This window comes from Saccostrea cucullata, unplaced genomic scaffold, assembly GCF_032062105.1.
Source record: "Saccostrea cucullata isolate Sc308-1 unplaced genomic scaffold, CSIRO_AGI_Scuc_v1 ctg23, whole genome shotgun sequence".
Lineage (NCBI taxonomy): Eukaryota > Metazoa > Mollusca > Bivalvia > Ostreida > Ostreidae > Saccostrea > Saccostrea cuccullata.
Window position 1 is genome coordinate 154,009 of NW_026932470.1, and position 18,311 is coordinate 172,319.

The 18,311-nt window shown below is 34.3% G+C and overlaps 2 protein-coding genes across 2 annotated transcripts; both read right to left on the reverse strand.

The window, feature by feature from the left end:
* Positions 1 to 3,087: 3,087 nt before the first annotated feature.
* LOC134235216 (toll-like receptor Tollo) lies at positions 3,088 to 5,640 on the reverse strand. Its single transcript, XM_062717353.1, has one exon. It carries the CDS (start codon positions 5,638 to 5,640, stop codon positions 3,784 to 3,786), a length of 1,857 nt encoding a protein of 618 aa, XP_062573337.1. The 3' UTR covers positions 3,088 to 3,783.
* A 5,750-nt stretch (positions 5,641 to 11,390) lies between these two features.
* LOC134235187 (dynactin subunit 4-like) lies at positions 11,391 to 17,176 on the reverse strand. Its single transcript, XM_062717298.1, has 14 exons — positions 17,014 to 17,176; positions 16,195 to 16,265; positions 15,515 to 15,693; positions 15,265 to 15,308; positions 14,299 to 14,400; positions 14,118 to 14,188; positions 13,878 to 13,990; positions 13,672 to 13,781; positions 13,185 to 13,258; positions 13,044 to 13,098; positions 12,785 to 12,890; positions 12,515 to 12,611; positions 12,313 to 12,391; positions 11,391 to 12,056 (listed from the first exon to the last, which is right to left on the reverse strand). The coding sequence occupies exons 1-14, from the start codon at positions 17,140 to 17,142 to the stop codon at positions 11,928 to 11,930; spliced, it is 1,359 nt and encodes a 452-aa protein (XP_062573282.1). The 5' UTR covers positions 17,143 to 17,176; the 3' UTR covers positions 11,391 to 11,927.
* Between the last annotated feature and the right edge of the window lie 1,135 nt (positions 17,177 to 18,311).

The following is an 18,311-nucleotide window of genomic DNA, read 5'->3' on the forward strand; positions in this document are numbered from 1 at the left end:
AACTATGCACTTGGTTAGTTTATTTAATGCCCACGAACAGAGAAGAAGAATTTCAAAGAATTTGTGCATTTTCACTATATAATCTATATAGCCCCACCCTAGCACTAGAACCCCTGACCCTGGGGCCATGAAATTCACAATTTGGGAAGAGGCAGTCATTTTCAACTCAACTATGCACTTGGTTAGTTTATTCAATCCCCAGGAGCAGAAAAGAAGAATTTCAAGGAAAAAATGCATTTGCACTATATGACCTACTTAGCCGCGTCCTAGTACTAGAACCCCTGACCCTGGGGCCATGAATTTCACAATTTTGGTAGAAGACTCAATGCTGATTACAATCATACTAACACTTTGACTGCTAGATGTCCAGGAGTAAAGAAGATTTTTAAAGATTGCACTAATTTTAGTGGTTTTGGCCCCACCCCCGAGGCCCGGGGGGGGGACAGGGAGGGACCATGAAATTGACAATTTTGTTTCTCTTTACCCATAGATGCTATATGCCAAAATTGGTTGAAATTGGTTAAGTGGTTTCAGAGAAGAAGCTAAAAAATGTTCAAATGTTAACGAACGACGACGGACGAAAACGGATAGCAATAGGTCACCTGAGTTTACTCAAGGACCTAAAAATTAATATTGGCCCTAAACATTGAAATCTTGGTGCTAGGGCTTTGATATTTCATAGGTGTGTTTCTTGTGACAAGACCTTCCTTTGGAATTTTGACCTTTGATCTTGAACTTTGAGTTTGGTCTTCTTTAAACTTTGCCATAATTTTAAACAGTTAGTGCCATGGCTTTTCATATTTCACAGTAACTGTTGTATTTCTTGTGATACGACCTTCCATGGGGTACCGACAATTTTGACCCTTTTTCAAACTAGAGGAAAGCATTAATGACAAATTGACAACTCACCAGACTTTATAAAAAAAAACGTGATAAAATGAAATTTGTATTGCCAAGTTCCCCTATTTATATAGCAATTACTATACCATTATCACATACATATGGAGTTCATATCCCCAATTTAATTTAATATTCAAGAGCATGTTCTACATACGAACAATTTCTGAAATGAGGTAAGCTTTTGACAAATGAGTTGATATACAAGGATATCAAGATCCATATTGCCACGGTCGAAACGATGACTTTATTTTCATATTCTGTCGTTGGGTCAATTGCATGTTGACAGACTTCTTTCGTTCAAATTGCGAAGCCATTATCCCAAAATTGAATTGACCACTGTTTTTTTACGCGGTCATGACAAGGAGCGCACGGCGTGTGTGAGAACAGTCGCGAGTCGGAAGGGGATGCTTACTTTTCCATGACAGTTGATCCTTCCTCTAACGTCAGTGCGTGTTGACTCTAACTATAATTTGTAATGTTAAAATGGACTCTAAAGAATGATTATTGGTCGTAAGTTAGAAAATTTACCCAAATTTAATAAATTATATTTTCTTACAAGATTAGTTATGTGCATGTCAACATATCTAACTTGCATCAGTTGCATGTCTACATAAATATTGCATGTCTACATAATTCTGTTTAATGTTAACATACTTTATCTTGCATGTAGGGGGAAGAAATATGTCGTCATATGGAGGTTATTGTTACTGCGATAAATTCAATAAATCTTACTTCAATGATTTTTGAATTGCAACAATTTTGAAAACTTGATTCTCTTTGTGTTGCAAATCAACCGAGTGGAAAAATTAATACATCATTTTGCATTTTATTGTGCCTTTAAAATACATTTCTTTTTCGAACATTATTATATCCAGAGCGACAATCCTTTTATTTCCTTAAATTGAAATGATCGAAGAACTTAAAAATTAAAACCATAACTTTATTTATCACAAGAGTATCAAAAGGAATAAAAAGGAAAATATCTACGACATAATAAAATTTTGTTTTTGATCATTTTAAATACATTATTTTGCTTCCTATTTAGCTGAATTTTCTTAGATCAAACTGAAAAATGTCTTTCATTATTTATTTTTATTATAACTCTTTTAGCAAATGTTAATGAACAATAGCAAAAAATTAAAATAATTTGAACAACTGCAAAGCGCGACCGTCAGCTTTTAAAAGGATCGGCATAAATATTGAAAATATTTTTTTTAAGATTGCGGAACATTCTATTGTTTTTCAAACGTTTTGTGCATGTCATTATCGATGGGCGTCAAAGATAAGCTCATAATCACAAAATAAAGAGCAGATCGATTTTAATATCTCATAACATTTGGGCAAAGATATTGAATTTTCATTTAAAACAATTCAGAATTTTGTATTGTATTGCATCGGACGGACGGACAGACAGACAGAGGAACGGACAGACTCAAAGGTACCCTATAGTCCCCTTTGGTTTAGTCGGTATGTGACTAAAAATGTGTTAGTTTATTTTTATTATACCCCCGCTTGAAAAGCAGGGCGGGGGGGGGGGGTAAAATAGTAACGTCTGTTTATACGCAAGTCCGTTTGTTATGTTTTGGAGTATCGATCTCTCATCCACAACCCCTCCTATACCACTGAATTTTAATGAAACTTTCACAGAAATTTTTTACCTTTTGCATCTTCTATATTACCTTTTCATCGAAAACATATTTTGGTTTCCCACAGCAAAACATGGAAACTGCCATTCTTACTATAATATTGAAGGGTTTCCATCTCTTATCCGCAACTCCTCCTATACGGTAATAAGTAATACCACTGAATGAAATTTAATGACATTTTCACAGATTCTTAATTACATAATGCCAGTGTGACCTTTTTAACTTTTTGATCTGGCACTTATTTCGGGTCGTCTCCGAGGGCAAATCATAGACTGTGCCATTATAATCATATGGGAGGCGGGTGTATCATTTAGTGAGCTTAGTGCTCACAGTGCCTTTAGTTTTATATTTATTTCTCAATGCATGTACTATTGCTGATGCTTATTATAATTCAATTCTACAGACAAATATGCTTCTATCACTTCCTTATTCTACATTTGCCAGACAAAGTCAAGAAAAGAGAAATCAAGTAATGAAAGAGCAGAACTTTGAAAATTAAAGAATGTAATTTATTATTTATCTTAAATTTTCTAGGGGGGGGTATCATGAAACAAATAACTTTTTTATATATATACATCAAAAGACAGATATAGAATGGGCATAAAGCATCAACATGCACAAAACGTAATCATAAAAAAATATCTAATTTACTAAATTTTGTGTAAATTTTCGAATAAGATGTACAACAATTAACATACAATCATAAGGTCATACGCAACGTAGTTTGAGCTTTATTGGCTTCTTCCCTGGAGTTGAAGAGTTCCACTAAAAGAAGGACCTGTGTCAAATACTTTAAACGTCTATATATATGGATTTGTACACCTCTTCTAAACCAAATTTTGATGAAAAAAAATCTGGAATTGATGTTTTGTGATTTTTGTACATTTTTCTTTCAATAATACAAAACATTTCATAATTTGATATCTTTTCAAAACCCCTGGTAACACATGATGATTTTTTGTCTAAGAACATGTAATGGTATTGTAAGTTAAAAAGAATATCTTGAAAAGGTAAGGTACCTTGCGTATGCATGTCCTTAATTAAGCAATTTTTTTTCAGCATATCATATCTACTTCACCTAAGATTCGTGAGATAAACAGTTATTGATAAAGAGTTTCTATAGGCAAGCAACAAAGAAAACTTAAGTTATTCCTAATGCCATCGTCTTTAAATTGCAGTGCAATCTAACCGGTATGGTACATAAGTTGGGAAAGTTGCTAACATTATTCATTGTTCCTTAGTTACTATAATCAACCGTGACTACAGAGTCTGATTTTAGAGGATCAACCTCCATTTTGTCTACAGACAAGGAATTTTCTTTCCCAGAATGTTCCCGTTTTTTGGACGATTGAAACTTTGCGTCCGAAACAGCGTAAATAAGACGATCCCAAAACAAGAAGTCGTTCAGCTTAAGGTAGGTATGAGTTCGTAAGAAATGTTTCATTTCCGGCTCAAGAGTATCAATTTTAACATTGTTCATCAAAATAACAATTAAATGACGTTTCCTTTCCAGTAGAGTCTGATGAAAAGCTTTTCGGAATTCCAAAAGGCACCACTCGCTCTGCAGAAAATTTTCGGACAACACAATTATCGTGTGTCTGCTTCTCTCAACACTTTCAATGATGTTGTCCGATATACAGGCCCCAAGAACAAAGTGTTTATGGTGAAGACAAAGCCGAAGTTTTTCCAAGCGCTTACAAAGAGTTCCTAAGACCCAACTCTCGTCCAATGTGCTGTAGGATATGAAGGCGTCGTACTCCTTCAATCGAATGGTGGCGCTTCTTCTTTGTCTCCAGAGGCGGATCCCAAGTCTCGTGTAGGACAACATTCTGATTTCCCTCCTAAACATAATAACAATACAAATAAGGGCGACAACTGCCAGAACAATTAGAATGATGAACGAGATATTCGGGTATTCGGATATTTCTGGACAGAGAAGCTTAGCGTCAAGGGATTTGAAGGTCATATTCGGGTATTCGGATATTTCTGGACAGAGAAGCTTAGCGTCAAGGGATTTGAAGGTCATCCCTTGTAAAGTTGATGGAAATGAGCAAGTTTCGTTTGCAAGGAATCGGTAGGGCTTTGCCCAGTTTTTTTCAATCTTGTTCTTGACAAAGCGAAGTATCCTTTCTTGGTCGTTCTCGCATGTGCAAAAAAATGTGTTCTTAGAAAAATCAACTAGCATGCCATTAAGCTGTTTAAGTTTGTCTATCAAGGTCATGGTAATTTTGGAAATATTGTTGTGATGTAAAATGATTTTTACACCGCCTCGGTTTGGTCTCCTTAGATAAGGGATTTCCTTAATTCTGTTGTACGAAAGATCAATTATTTCGATGGATTCAAAACGTCGAAACCAGTTGTACTCCGTGAAATGGGTTGGTACAAAGTGTAAATTCGCATTTGAGAAATTTGCAATACGCAAGTTCTTAAACTTTCCAGAACGTAGAAAATAAAATATTTCATTCTCTGACTCTTCGCTTAAAAAGGCATACTTCGACTGAAAAACTGACTTTTCGTACACTTCCAAATCGTTGTAATCACAGTCATTTCCGACAGGTAAGTCTTGAAATCCGGGAAAATCGCCTTCAAAACTTGTTTTACTCTGTTTTAAGACACGGAGCCCTCGAGGAAAGAAGGTCACGCAACCGTAAAGTCTCTGTAACCAGTCTGAATGCTGAAGAACGTTTGTGGTATTGTACAAGTACGAAGAATTTGTAATTTCCAAAACTCGTAATGTCATGTTGGTATCCCTTAAATCCTCAGTGGCATCGTTCCCCAGATCTCGTTCTTCAAAGTTTGCAAACATCCCCTCTATTTTAAGACAATCTCTTATCCGCAGTTCTGTCAGATTCCTGGCATTTATTGGATGAGTGAGCACGAGTTGTCCACCTTTACACGCGATGTTCAAATGTATCGCTGGGCGGCTCTGTGACAGGGTCCACTGGCGGAATTCTGAAAACCTCCACTCCGAACGCACCTCACAGCTGACTTCTAGAACGCTACCACTGTCCATGTATCCACAAGAACTAAGTATATCGGTAATGGCATTTGATTTCCCAATTATGAGTACCAAAACAATCGCTGTGAAAAACATGTTTAACACAGTGATGACACAACCTGTAAAAAGTGACGTTATTAAATTAAAAGAAATATAAATGTCTGCGCTCCATGATTTTGTACCGTTTTAAACTTAAAAGAGATGTAAATATTTGCGTTCCATAATTTTGTCCATGATTGGAGAAAAAAAAATAATTACCAACGTTAAATGAAAAAAAAAAATAGCCAAATATCCCAAATTAACACAAAACCATCATTTTTATAAGTATATATAGTTGCAATAGAATGAAGTTCTACTTATCATGAACTTGTAAATATAAATTCTTACCAGTCGACAAGATTTCGTTTACATTGTTCAGTCCGAATGCTAACAGAGAATATTTTGATAGAATTTATGACAAACATCGAGTTGATTCCCGGATCAATGCTTTTAATTTTTGTCAGAGACATTATTTGTTATGCATCGTAATTTTTTTGTTGTTCAAAATTCAGAGCTTGGAATACATCACCAGGGTATATAATTAATATTAATTAGCTAACACGAACCGATTGAATTCCGACTGTCATCGAAGACAAAATATGAAATCTGTACGATTCGCTTCATCTTCATCAAATTTAATTTGAAGTCAATTGGAATGTGAATATATTTTTCATACTTACTATAATATGAACAGGCAGTATGCTTTTAAATGCTAGATTTGTGCAAATGCACCATGCACATTTCATTATTCTTTCTTGTTTCTTTTTTTTTTTTAATTTTATTTTTCACACAATTTTTTTTTTTCATTTTAACCAGACTGATCTTTTGAATATTGCATTCAGTTTTCAGACGGTATTTAAGAAGGGTTATTTTCCCCCCTCACAATAAAATTCATCCACCTGCCCCAACTCCATAATATACTTTTCAACCCACATAACAGCGAATTTATTGAACTGTAACTTTACCCTAGTGAAATATTTGTAATTGTCAAATCATCACCTACAACGATCGAGTGTCCGGTTATAATTTAATAGGGAGAATCTATTTTTAAAACCACAAATCATGCTAGAATTCTCATTTTCAAAGAAAATTATTTCAGCAGATGGTGTGGTTAATTTATATTCCAACAGCAAGGTAAACCAAAAAAAAAAAAAAAAAAAAACGCTAACGTAGCCAAAATAATTCTTCTAGTTTATGTACGTCATACATCTTTCCAAGAAAGTTTTGAATTAAAAATTTGAGCCCAGTGGTCCCCATGACCTGTCCAAAAAAAGATAAGATTGTCCCTGTGTTGATACTAACAAAGTCTGTTTGTTTTTGTTGTGATCTTTCGCAATGGAGAAAGAAAGTAGTCTATAAAATAGCAATTCAGTCTGCTTATTATACAAAAAAAAAATTAAAAATACTAGAATTATTATAAAAATTTCCTTCCCTTTTCCAGATTATTTCTTTTTTAGATGACAATTTTTTAAAATATTATGCCCAAACGGTGGTCACTGCTTTGCAGGATGGAAGGGGAGTTAGCTGAAATTAATAATGGCTAGAGTGATTCGTGCATTGTACTCTCCCTCTCTTTGCGATTCCTTCATTATTGTTGTCCCCTGCTTTCGCGAAAGCGAGGGGACATTAAATCTCATTCGTCTGTCCGTCTGTCTGTCCATCTGTCAGTCTGTCCGTCCGTCACAAAAACTTTAACCTTGCCCATAACTTTTGATTTAGTGGAGCTATGATTTTCATATTTCATATGTGTATTCCTTGTGATAAGACCTTTCTTTGGGTACCACCAAATTTGACCTTTTGACCTTGACCTTGGAGTTTGACCAACTTTTACTCAAAAATTCCAAACTTTTACTTTGGCCATAACTTTTGAATGGTAGGTACTAGGACTTTCATATTTCAAATATTTATTTTTTGGGACAAGACCTTTCATTGGATACCAACAACATTGACCTTTTGACCTTGACCTTGGAAATTTACGTACTTATGTGAAAACTGTAACCTTGACCATAATTTTTGAACAGTAAGGGCTATGGCTTTTATACTTCACATAAGTTATTCTTGTAAAAAGACCTTTCATTGGATACCAAGAACTTTGACCTTTTGACCTTGACCTTGGAGTTTTAACTACTTTTTAAGAATTATAACCTTGGTCACAACTTTTGAACAGTAGATACAAGGACTTTTATATTTCACATATGTATTCTTTGTGGCAAGACCTTTCATTGGATATCAACAACTTTGACCTTTTAACCTTGACCTTGGAGATTTACGTACTTCTGAAAAACTTTAACCTTGACCATAACTTTTAAACGGTAAGGGTTAGGGCTTTCGTACTTCACGTATGTAATCCCTGTGAGAAGGCCTTTTATTGCATACCAAGAACTTTGACCCTTTGACCTTGACCTTGGAGTTTAAACTACTTTTTAAAAACTTTAACCTTGGTCACAACGGTAGAAATAGGACTATCATATTTTAAATATTTATATTCTTTGTGGCAAGACCTTACATGTGATATCAATAACTTTGACCTTTTGACCTTCACCCTAAAAAATAATATTTCGCCCACAAAGACACCGAAAGCGGGGGACCACAATTCTTTGAATTTGCTTGTTTCTTTTGGAGAAACATTGTTGTTCATTTGAGCAAACCTGGACTTGTGATTTGGTAGAAATAGGTTGAGTAGTTCTGGAGCTATCGAACGCATGCCAAAAAGTTCAAGTATAATGCACAAAAACGACGAAAACAAAACGTGTTTCAAATTTCGTATTGAGTCACTTTAATAAGATGACTGAATTGTGGTTCACATGGAAACTTTTATAGAATGAACAAAATAATGATACATCTTTGATGAAACACATAGGGTTTGCAAAGAACATGGAAATTTAATAGCATCAATAATTAAAACTGTACATTTGTATGGGGTAACTGTTGATTTGGAATTCGGTAAACCCGATTTACCGGATTGTAATCCCATGGGAAAATCTGACAAGTAATATGAACATAGCCATTTTCGCAATAATCCATTAATAATTTTGTCATGGAAATAATAATTGGTCTTATTTTCAATGTCTACAATAGTTCTGTAATATTCTTTGTGCATGGGAGTGATTAAACTTAGACGCTCATGAATAATGAGTAATTCTAACCATGTCAGTCAACATTTGGCTTATCTCAAAACATAAAATTTAAAATAAAAATTTGGATGAAAGCTATTTAACAATTGTTGTCCTAACAATAAACTCGTATTACAATTGTCAAAATGAGCTGCCAAGGTTAAAAGATAAGACGCGTGGTGGCCTTTCTGTCTCGTCGAGAGAGTATATTTTTTTCATCGATTTTGAAAATTGTGACCCATTAGTTGCCTCTCTTTAAAGTATACAATTCATCAGAATGGGTCTGGAGCTCCGGACCAAATTGACACTCATTTCAATTTTCATTAAAAAATTCATTATTACAGAATACAAAAATACTGTCTACAGCATGCTCAGGGGTAAAGATTTTTTTTTAAAAAGATATGATTTTTAAAAATATTTGACCAACATAACCTCATTCTGCAGGTATTAACAACGAACAAAGGGAACTCGCATTGCACAAAATAAGAAAAAAAATTACCATGGTCTTTTAATACAGATTTCTGGATTAGAATACGTAATTTTGTGTAGAGAGACTTGTCCCCATTTTCCCCGAGAATATCCATATGCTGTAAACTTAAAATGGTAATTGTCTCCCCCTAGTCGCATCTCATCTAATGTATCCAAGAGAGAGTTGTACCCCTTGTCTGGAATTTATTTACTGCTTGCAGATCCTTTTTTTATTATTAAAAAACCTTTAAATATCTTCTGATAATTACAGGTCATATTTACATGGAAGTACATGTATACTTGTTTGTTCAAATCATGACCTCCAGGAAGCTTGGGGCCACAATGAAAGTTCAAGCTTTTAGGGAAAAAGCCACAATTAGAGTCCCATGTTCTGTTTTTGGAAAAAAGATTTTTTTTTTCTTTTTTAAATTCCCCATGTATTCCTATGTAAAAATTTAATCATTCATTGTGGCACAACCCTACCCCCAGGGGTCATGATTTGAACAAACTTGAATCTACTACACTACTGCAGGATGCTTTATAATAAGTTTCATAATTCCTGGCCTAGTGGTTCTTGGAAAGATTTTTAAGAGATGTTATTAGTTTCCACTAATTCATAATCATCTCCCCTTGAAAGAGGGTGTGGCACTTCATTTGAACAAACTTGAATCTCCTTCACCAAAGGATACTTTATGACAAGTTTAGTTAAAATTGGCCCAGTGGTTCTTGAGAAGAAGTTGAAAATGTGAAAAAGTTTACAGATAGACGAACAGACAGCTAGACAGCCGAGACGAGACATTATGTGATCCTAATAGCTCACTTTAGCCTTTGGCTCAGGCAAGCTAAACAAGAGGCCCATGGGCCACATTGCTCACCTGAGCACTGTGGCTAGGAAAAAGTAGAATTGGTTTATTATTGAAAAGTTTAAATCCAAAAAAGTCCCATAACCAATCATGGCTTTGCTATTCTTGAGGAGATGATTTTTAAAGAATTTTCCTATATATGTCTATGTAAAACTTTGATCTGCCATTGTGGCCCTGCCCTACCCCCTGGGGTCATGATTTGAACATTCTTGAATCTACACTACCTGAGGATGCTTCCATATAAATATGATCAATTATGGCTTTGTTATTCTTGAGAAGAAGATTTTTAAAGAATTTTCCTATATATTTCTGTGTAAAACTTTGGTCGGCTATTGTGGCCCCGCCCTACCCCCGGGGTCATGATTTGAACAAACTTGAATCTACACTACCTGAGGATGCTTCCATATAAATATGATCAATTATGGCTTTGTTATTCTTGAGAAGAAGATTTTTAAAGAATTTTCCTATATATTTCTATGTAAAACTTTGGTCGGCCATTGTGGCCCCGCCCTACCCCCGGGGGTCATGTTTTGGACAAACTTGAATCTACACTATCTGAGGATGCTTCCATATTAAATATGATCAATTATGGCTTTGTTATTCTTGAGAAGAAGATTTTTAAAGAATTTTCCTATGCATTTCCATGTAAAACTTTGGTCGGCCATTTTGGCCCCGCCCTACCCCCGGGGGTCATGATTTGAACAAACTTGAATCTACACTACCTGAGGATGCTTCCATATGAATATGATCAATTATGGCTTTGTTATTCTTGAGAAGAAGATTTTTAAAGAATTTTCCTATATATTTCTATGTAAAACTTTGGTCGGCTATTGTGGCCCCGCCCTACCCCCCGGGTCATGATTTGAACAAACTTGAATCTACACTACCTGAGGATGTTTCCCCATAAGTTTCATTTTTCCTGGCACAGTGGTTCTTGAGAAGAAGATTTTTAAAACATGCCACCAAATTTTCATTAATTCCTAATTATCTCCCCTTGAATGAGGGCGTGGCCCTTCATTTGAACAAACTTGAATCTCCTTCACCCAAAGATACTTTGTGACAAGTTTGATTAAAATTGGCCTAGTGGTTCATGAGAAAAAGTCGAAAATGTGAAAAGTTTACAGACAGACGGACAGACAGACAGACAGACGGCTCAGGTGAGCTAAAAAGTAAATTCATGCACTGTTCCTGTATGACCAGTTTTAATTTATCAATTTTTAATATAATTATGTATATTTTTTAATGATTGGCAATAAGTATAATATCCACTCAAGTGCAGTTGAGTTTTAAGCAAAATTTATGCAGCATGCATACCGTAATACGCACATGTATTGTATTCTCATAATAATAATAACAAAACTCATTTTAAGCAATATTTTTGATCATTTTATTTTAAGCACTTACACCTTCACCAACATTAAGCCAAAGAGAAAAGACCACTGCAGTGTATAATAATACACTAAAAAACAATTTTTAGCTGTGATTACATAAATCTAAACTGAAATCTTCAGCAATTCATTTCCTTTGGTCATAAATTGACTGCTTGATAAAGTAAAATATGTGAAGGAAGGGTGTGAATCTCATTTTTTTTTTATCCAAGCAAAGCAGGTTTACAGTTACTTAAGCACAGACCTTACCTACATTGTTTTATCAATTATAAATAACTTTTACATAACTAATACTTTCAATTGTAGCAAAAGCCACTCTAATACATTATTCTCTCAACGGTAACCAATGATTACAAAGAGTAGATAGATTTTAATAACACATACAGACCTTACAATCAAAATGAACATAAGTTAACCAATGACCTCAGTGTTCATATCATATTGCACATAATGTATATTTTTTATCTATGTTTAATTAATTATAGGGAACACATCTCTATGATCCCTGGCCTTCACTTCCTCTTGACAGGTCCCAGGTTGATGAAGACTTGATGCTGAAGGGAGACAATCTGAGGCTCCTGATTCTCACTAGGGAGCGCTATAGCAGTGTTCCTGTACTCATGCTTCAGTATAAAGGACACCTAAACAAAAAGATAAATCAGCATAAAAAATAGCTACATAAAATGATACTTCAATATAAAGGATAGCTAATAAATGATTAATCAGGCGATGAGCATAAAGGACATCTAAATAAAACAATAAATCGGCACAAAGGACACCTAAAAACACAAATAAATAAGCATCAAAAACACCTAAAACACAGATAAATAATCATATTAAAGGATATATAAAATGTTTCTTTAAAAGAAGGTCTTTGATGTTGACTTTAATGACTACCTTGACCTCCTGTTCTGGATTCTGAGGCTTCACCTTGATAAACACGCCCACTTTGTTTGACTTTCTGTATGCTATCACACTAAAAATGAAAAAAAATTAAACAATGTAGACATTCTGGAAAAGAACAACTTTAGAAAATCAATCATACAGCTGAATTATGGGTATAAATGAATAAACCAGGAAATTGACACATCATTCTGACCTTGAATCATCCTTGAATGCTTCTTGACCCTGACTTGCATCATCATACAAGGCTGCATCATCTCTAAGGGCAACAACTATGGCTTGTTTTGGCAGTTCTACCTACAATACATGCCACATTAAACAGGAATCAATTTAATAGTAGTTTAAGTACACTGGGACAAATTTATGTGGAAGATTTGTGACCATGTACATGGCATTAATCATAATTATGCGGAACTCCATTTTGTGATTATTTTTAGGCCTATTGTTTTTACCTCCATTTAGGGACCTACCTTGGCAGTACTGAAGTCGTCCTCTTTAGGATCCATTGGTAAGAAAGCAATACTACTGTTGTAAACACTGGGGTTTGTCACAGACAAGATCACCTTACAATCCTGTTATAAGTTTAACATTTACACAATGAGTGTCCAAAAACACACATAAAAAAGTCAGCTTTTCAACTATGATTAAAGAAATTGACATGAGCATAATTTATGTTCATATCTCAGTTCATTTTGGAAATGATCATTTAATTGGATCTTTCTTACCTTCTTCACAACCAGCTCTGGGGGAGAGAAAATCTTTATCTCTGGTATATGGTGCCTGATAAATATAAAAGGATATTTTAAACCTCGATTGACCAAAAGACATAAAATTCTAAGCAATAATGGAATTTGTGTCAAACTTACAAGGCAATAAGCTGGATCTTGAACTTGATGGATATTGGGTTGAACTCTGGTTTGCTTAAGTTGTGCTCACATTCCTGTTTAAATAAATATAACCTATTTATTTATGATTTGTAAGATGCAAGCCTAAATTGAATTTATCAAGGAAAAGTTTAAAGAATGGTGAAATATTAAAACTGTCGATAAAATTACACATTCATCTCTCTCCTCTTTCCATGAAAATACTTGCACATTAACTTCTACCTATAATCTTTTATGTTAACAGAGGACAAATATGCCTAAAAGAATAAAACTAGCTATGAATATAAAACCAAGAGAACTATAATCCTTACAAGTTCTAAATCTGATATGTATACAAGTGCTGTTAATATTTGCTGGCACTTAAAAATCATAGTTTTATCTACTTATCATATTAATGAGTTGTGTGAAAATTCTGGACATATTCTAAATAAAATCAGTTCCTTTTTCCTTTAGACATTTAGTAGCTGACCTTGCACCTCAGGGACCTTCTGATGAGCAGGTGTTTATGTAGGGGGTACAGGGAACTGCTCTCACAGGGCTGGAACTCAGGGGAGGCATGTCTCTGGCTAATTGTACTCACTGAAGACAACAGCAAATTACCAATAGTATAATATATCTGAGGAGTAGTACCAAGTCGACAGATACATGTGTAATAAACAATCAAACAGTACTCACTCTTATCTAATTGTATTGGTTCAGTAAATATGCTCTCGGGGAGTGGATCAAACATTTTGACAGTCTCAGATGGCTTTACACTAGCAAAGCTGACTTCTTCATTTTCCTTGATGCTGAAATATAATGAAATTTGTAATTTTTCAAATCTTTTGCATAAAATGGTTTAATACTTATATATAGTACAAATAGTACAGATTTTACTAATCAAAAGCAATAAATATTCAAAAAATATAAATTTACGTTAGACTGGCCAAATTGCCCTGTTTCCTCTTTGCAGCAACAGAAACCATTCCATATTTATCCATGCCAGCCTAAATGATATTAGAAAAAAGTTTGACATCTCTGTAGATAAACAAAAATGTATAAAAACAAAACATCAGCCTTCACTAAGATTTATCTAGGATTTCTATTCCTGTCGTACCGTGTAGCTAAGGTAACTTCTTCTTCTGACATATTTCTTCCGTTCCTTCTCAGCTTTTTCCTTCTGAGCAATTTTCTCATACGTTTCCAGCAAAGAGAAAATCTGCAAAATTTACATGTATAATTATGACTAGTTCTGTAGCAAATAATATTATAGAGGTATTGTTCTTTATTTTTCTTGCCAAATTTAAGTTCATTTCAAACATTCAATATACAGTGAGCACTTATTTTCAGGAAATTATGCTAGATATCCTGTTCATAGAGAGTTCATCAATGCATATTTAAATATTTAGTATTAACAGTCAGGAGCATAACTCAAACAAGTTATTAAAAAAATAACTTAAATCAGTTATTTTACACACACGATTTTTTTTTTTAAATAACAAAATTTGTGAAAAATTTTGTTTTGATTCCATTATGTAATACTAGATGGAGTTTATGGAGAATTGTTGAGGAATAAACAGCATTTACACTTTATTTTGTGGTTTTATAATGGTGTATATTTGGAAAAATCAAACATTTGTTTTTGTGTCAAAATCCTTTGGTGCACGGGATGTAAGTTAGGAAGGAAGACACAAAATAACTTAAACAAGTTATTATTTTATTGATATTGCATTACATCATAGCAAAGAGAAGTAACTCATTGAGACAAAAAAATAACTCATTTGAGTTATTTTTGAAAATAACTTATTTAAGTTATGCCCCTGACTGATTAAAGAGCAATTTACAACCAAATTTTGTGAAAAATTTTGTCTTGCTTATAAATACCAAATAACAATTTTGGAAAAATAAGGTGTCAAAAAAATTGAACAATTAAATTACACACAAGTTACTGTTAAGCATTGCTTTGAGTTCAGACCTCATTTTGTAGGTAATCTATAAACTTTTATTTACCATATCCTCTGAGTATAAGTTTGTCTTATAGACTGGAATTAAATCCAAATGAAATTTTTAAAGTAAACTGTACCTGCTTAGCGTCCTTGTTCTCCAAGTCTTCCCATCCACCACTGGCTGTAAAACAGATAAATCATCTCCTCAGAAAGAAAATCCTAAATATTTTGTCAATATATGACAAGAATACATAAATACTTCCTTCACTTTTTTTATTGTAAAATTTACTCGTGCATATTGATCTGTTTAAAACTTGAAATGTACTAATTAATTATTCTTTTTGGCTGTAAATGTATCATTAGACAATGAGTCAGTAGTTAACTGACCGACTGGTTTGTCGGGGATCCCCACATCTCTGGTGGTCCACCTACAGAAGCCACACACCATGTAGTACATCTTTTTGGGGGTGGTCTTGTTAGGATCCTCAGGGTCAGGTACACTTGTACTGGTGGCCCTGGTCGTCAGTGTGTGTCCACAGCTTGGACAGTCAAAACAGTTACTGCACCTGGTTAACAAAAATGCAATGTAGATTCTGAAGTACACTGTTATATACAAAATTACAGATACATGAAATTGAACTGTAGTAAATAGAATACAAGTATAATTTTACAAAGAAATTGCTAAGTCATAATGTATGGTAGACATGAGAAAATATTTGAACTATTTCAATAGGGTCTATTATTTTTTTTCTTTGTTAGAAACAAGCCTCTTTCAAAACGACTTATTTCTGTATGGACACTAATGTAAATACAGTGTATCTGTCTGATCCGAGTTAAAAATGCTGATTTGTTTTATTTTCCTTAGAGTTTGACAAAATAGACAGTTAATATGCAACCAAAAAAAGAGTTGAATAAATTGAATTACCAGCACTTTGAAAGAGCTCTGGCTTTTTCTTCTTTTCAAAAGATAAGCAGTCATTAAAAAAACCTAAAGCTCTAATTTATGTTTAAAGAAGAGGGTGTAGGTATGATACAAATGGGCCTACGTGGTAGCAGGAGATTTTTACCTGTTCTTCTTAAGCTTGGCCTCAGCAGATGGCATGTTCTCCAAACAGTTTGGGCAGTATGGTGTGTCAACCTGAAGAAAAACAGAGATATTCAAGCATTATAGATCACACCTTAACAAATTTATAAGTAAGGCAAAGTCTCTTATCAAACAAATATGCATCCGGACCATCTTTTAAACATTGTTTGGTTGCTCTCTCCCAACTGACTGACTAAAAATGGCCTGACTCAAAACTTTTTTCATTCCAGGAGCAAGTTCTCCATTGAGAATTGCTGACTGTGTCGTAGAAAAGCATTATTTTGAATATGGGAATTAGCACTTGTAAATATGGGTAAAAGATCTGTAAATGTTCCTTTTCTATAGACATTTGAGTTTATTTAATATGTAAAAATTGTTATTAAAACATGTCTTTACGTTACGCATATTCAGAAATATCTTAGGCAATTTGCAGACCGTGGGCAAGGGAAATTGGCTACATTTGTAATTTAGTTTTCCAGAATCAAAACATGAAGGCCTGGGAAAGGAAGTGGATGTAGGCGAAAGACTACAGAAAATAATTTGCAGACTGTCACAGGTGCCTGTTTTCCAGAATCAAAACAGGGGGAAGTGGCGTTCTGTGTTATGCATTAGGTCATAATTTCTTGACATATATGAAAAAAATGACTGGGGTATTTATTGAAGACGGTATAAGATGAAACAGCATATGGATTTTGCTTAAGAGTATGTCCATCCATCAATCAATACGTCACTTAGTCAGACCAGCAACATAACTTCAGATATCCTAGCTACCTAAACTTTTCATTTCCAGGTTTACGCTTACCTCATGCTGTACACAGTCCCCACATCTAAGTTTCAAACAATGTCGGCATAAAAATAAACGACATATTGGATGCCTTTTCCCACAAGAACAAAGATATTTAATGATATTCACATCCACAAATGTAGACATCTTTTTATCGATGTCAAGCGTCAAAATGACACAGACGACTTTCACAATCAAGGTTCTACTTTCTCTTTGTCTTTTGCAGCTTCAACTTGTCCACGAATTAAAATTTATAGTGAATTAATGATAAATTTAACTCTTGACACAAATGTCAAACACTATGTACGCGTTCACTGTAACAATGTCTAAAAGATGAAGGAACTTCAAAATCTGAAATTAAACTAATTCGAATGAATTTCGTATTCTAAACTAAAGAGGTAATGTGATCCTGAGTACACTATATGCAATAAAAATCCCTCGCACAGTTTTTCCAAAGTTATGACAAAGGTGAAAGTATTACTCAAAAGTAAGGTCGAGGTCCTGGGTCTAAATTATTGGTGCCAAAATAAAGAGCTTGTCGCATGAAATATAGAGGATCGAGCTATATAGTACTAATTAAACTGTTCAAAACTTGCTACGGTTTAAGGTTTCAAGAGTATTGCAAACTCAAATGTCATTAATTTTACATGTTTGTACTATATAATGAAAAATCTTGTAAGACAAGAAATACACATGAGAAATATATATGGTACGTAGCCCTAGAAAGAGCTGTTCCAAAACTATAGTGTTATCATTGTCTCAAGCCACGGTCTGGAGTCCGCATATACAGCTCTCTCCTACCCGTGGCTGCTTGATCACAAAAAGTGTCGTAATCTTGAATATTTACGCCTCTCTATTGTAACGTCATATTCAGTCAGTGGCATTAAGTAATTTTACATCGCAATTTGTCAACAGTATACAAGAAATATTTCCTATGCTGCGATTGGATATTGAAAGGTTGCAATAAAGTTCATCATCTGACTATGCTTTACTCACTTTACTCGCATTGGTCAATAATTTAATGGGCTACGAAGAATTCTCTTCTTGTTCAACCACGACCAGATGGGAGAGGAGCGTACATTTTGGCCGTGGTTTGCGACGATGTAGTGTTATTGGTTTAGCTGAAATTTAGTAAGTCAAACTACAAGGTCAATCTCTTAGTCAAATACTTGCAAACCTAAAGGAAGGTATCATCACAAGCAATACACTAGGCACACTATGAAAGCACTAGCACTGACCCTGATCTCAGATTTTATGGCTAAGGGTTATTTCTCTGATTGAAAATGAAATATATACAGTAAAACTTGTCTAACCTG